This window comes from Terrapene carolina, unplaced genomic scaffold (genome assembly GCF_002925995.2).
Source record: "Terrapene carolina triunguis isolate 2854851 unplaced genomic scaffold, T_m_triunguis-2.0 Scaffold461, whole genome shotgun sequence".
Lineage (NCBI taxonomy): Eukaryota > Metazoa > Chordata > Testudines > Emydidae > Terrapene > Terrapene triunguis.
In genome coordinates this window covers 905,971-908,688 of record NW_020664812.1, presented here as the reverse complement: position 1 = coordinate 908,688, position 2,718 = coordinate 905,971, and the positions used below count along the sequence as shown (strand labels likewise).

General features: G+C 59.6%; 1 protein-coding gene across 1 annotated transcript in view; it reads left to right on the top strand.

Annotated features, from left to right (window-relative positions):
* Window positions 1-915: 915 nt before the first annotated feature.
* Window positions 916-2,718, top strand: part of LOC113407870 (sulfotransferase family cytosolic 2B member 1-like) — a 50,838-nt gene continuing 49,035 nt past the window's right edge. The window contains exon 1 of the mRNA XM_026658561.2: window positions 916-922. Coding sequence (XP_026514346.1) covers window positions 916-922 — 7 coding nt within the window. The remainder of the gene's footprint in view (window positions 923-2,718) is intronic.

The window sequence follows — 2,718 nt, the reverse complement described above, 5'->3', positions numbered from 1 at the left end:
GAGTGGAAGGCCAGCCGGGCCCGATGGGATCAGCTAGTCCGACCCCCCCGGCCTCGCGCAGGCCACCGAACAGTCCCACAATCATTTCTAGAGCCGTGGTTAGAAAAACACCCCGTCTGCACTGAATTCCCCCTGCAGACTCCCCCACTGACCAGGCCAAAGCTTAATCACTCTCTGTGACAGAGTCACAGGTCCATTGCTCTGGAACTGCTCTGTATCCAGCCAGCCAGGACTCTGGGGTGGAGACTGCCCTCGGGAAATGCCGCACAGGGCAAAAAACCTCCTCGGCTTCAGCCTTCCTGGTCTGACCTCGGAGCATCCAGCATCCCTGTTCACACCGTACACTTCCCCTTGGCGGGTCCACCTGGACGAGACCCCTGGGGAAGCCAGAGGGTCCTGCACCCCACTCCACAGCCAGCTGTGACTCTCAGCCAGCGTAAAACAGAAAGTTTATTAGTTGACAGGAACATAGTGTAGACAGAGCTTGTTAGCACAGGAATCAGTGACTTTCAGCAAAGTCCATTTTAGGGGGACCCCAGGCTAGATGCCCTGGACTCCCCCCTCTGAGTCCCCAACAGCCGACTGCCCAGTTTCCAGCGACCTGACCTCCCACACACCCATTGTTCCTCCTGGTCTTTGTCTTGCTTCCCTGGCAAAGTGTCACCTGGTCACATCCCCCTCCTGGTTCTCAGGTTACGAAAGGCATCAGCCATCGCTTATGTGCAGGCAGCTGGAGCCTCTTTATGTGTCCCCAGGGCTTCAGCAAAAGTCACGCACCCTTATTCCCACACCTAGGCACTGATGCAATATGCGGGGAAACTGAGGCACACACAGTATTCATACAAAACAGTAAGACTCACAGGCTCACATACAACATAACAAGGGAAAGCCCCTTTCACCCAGGCTGGGGGAGGGATGCTGGGTGAGCTTGGCCGAGTTATGGCTTCGCCCCATGCCTCAGTTTCCCTACCGGTGGCAAGAAGTGCTCTGGACAAGCTCAGGCCCTGACACAAGGCTGAGGCACCCAGCATCCCCCGTGCACCTCTTTCCATCATTACACACCTGGCGGGAGCCCCCAGCCCCCAGGCAGCGCAGAGACAATCCCTCCCCCAGCCAATCTAGCCCCCCCAACACCACACCAGCAGCTGGAGGCCACGTGGCTCACCTCCCTGTGGCTAGTGCTGTGGCCACCTGCACCCTCCCAAACCTCCCACAGTCCTGCTTGGCAGAACCTTAACCCTTCAGCGCCTGCTCCCCAGAGGGAGGGGGCTGGTGTCATCTCAGCTTGTTGTCAGGGAATTGTATCATCTTTGGTCTCTTACTCACTCTGTGGTGCTCACCTGGGGCAGGGTCAGCCTCGCTCTCCAGCAGCCCCATTGCAGAGAGGGAGCCACTGAGAGACAGAGAGTGAAGTAACGTGCACAAACTCACAAGGAGGCTTGAGCAGAGGTCAGGCTAGAACCCAGGAGTCCTGGCTCCCAGCCCCACACTCTAAGCGCTAAACCCCACTCCCTGCCCAGAACTGGGGATACAACCCAGGAATCCTGGGTCCCCTCCTGGGCTCTCTGGGCTGCACTGTGCTGCCCCTGCCTCTATAACTCCATGTGTCCTTCCCGTACAGGGCAGAGCACATTAGGCCAAGGCTGGGCTGGGATCCAGGCAGTGGTGCTGGAACAATTTGTATCTTGGGGGTGCTGAGAGCCATTGAACTAAACTGTGAACGCTGAATATAATGGAAACCACTTCAAGCCTGGGGGGGGGGGGGGGGGGGGCAGCACCCCCGCACTGCTAGTTCCAGCACCTATGGATCCAGGGCAGAGTTAAGGGGATTTCAGGCAGCACCTTCACTCTGCATTGCCAGGGAAGTCAGCGCTCAGCCCCGTGACTGGGTCTCAGCTCGGTTTGACCCTTGGCCTGGGGATTCACGGGGCTCTGGGGGTGATGCCCAGGCTAGTACTTGGCGTAGGAGCCATTTCCCCAGCACAGGGAACCCAGAGGGTCTGATTCCACCCAGCCGAGCGGGAGCTGGGGTGGGTCTGGCCCTGCTGTAACCCTTTGAGTTCTCAGCACAGCCTTCAGATGGGGGGGTTCTCAGTCCTGGGGATGGATGGGCCCAGCCATGGGCAGAAGAGTGGAGGTGGGGGCAGGGAGGGTGAGGTAAGAGTCGGGGTGACGAGAAGGGGATCGACTCCAGTGACTCCAATGGAATTACTCCTGATTTACACCAGGGCACTCACCTGCCAAGGCCCTGAGAACACACTTGTTGCACCAGCTGTTCTATGATTTAACATAGGAAGCGGGAGGGCAGCTGGAAGCTGGGTAGGGAGTAGTGGGGGGGGTGAGCTGTGGGGGAGGGGCTGGAAGCTGGGTCTGAGAGCAGGGTAGGGAGGAGGAGGGGCCTGGGCTGTGATTTTGGGGCTGGGAGCAGGGGGAGCGGTGGAGGGGATTGTGAGCTGGGAGAGGCAGGAGGGGCCTGGGCCATGGTAGTGGGTCTCGGAGCAGTGGGAGGGGGCTGGGAGCCAGGAAGGGGCTTGGCCGTGGTTGCGGGGCTGGGAGCCAGGGGAGGGGGTCTGAGCTGGGATGGGGCACCGCCAAGTCCCGGCTTTATTTCCTGGGTTAAGAAAATCCATTCAGGGGCTTCCTACTAAACACAGACGTCCCGATTCCACCCCCAGTGCAGCCTCCCTGGCTCGCCCAGGCCCATGCTGCCCCTTCCCC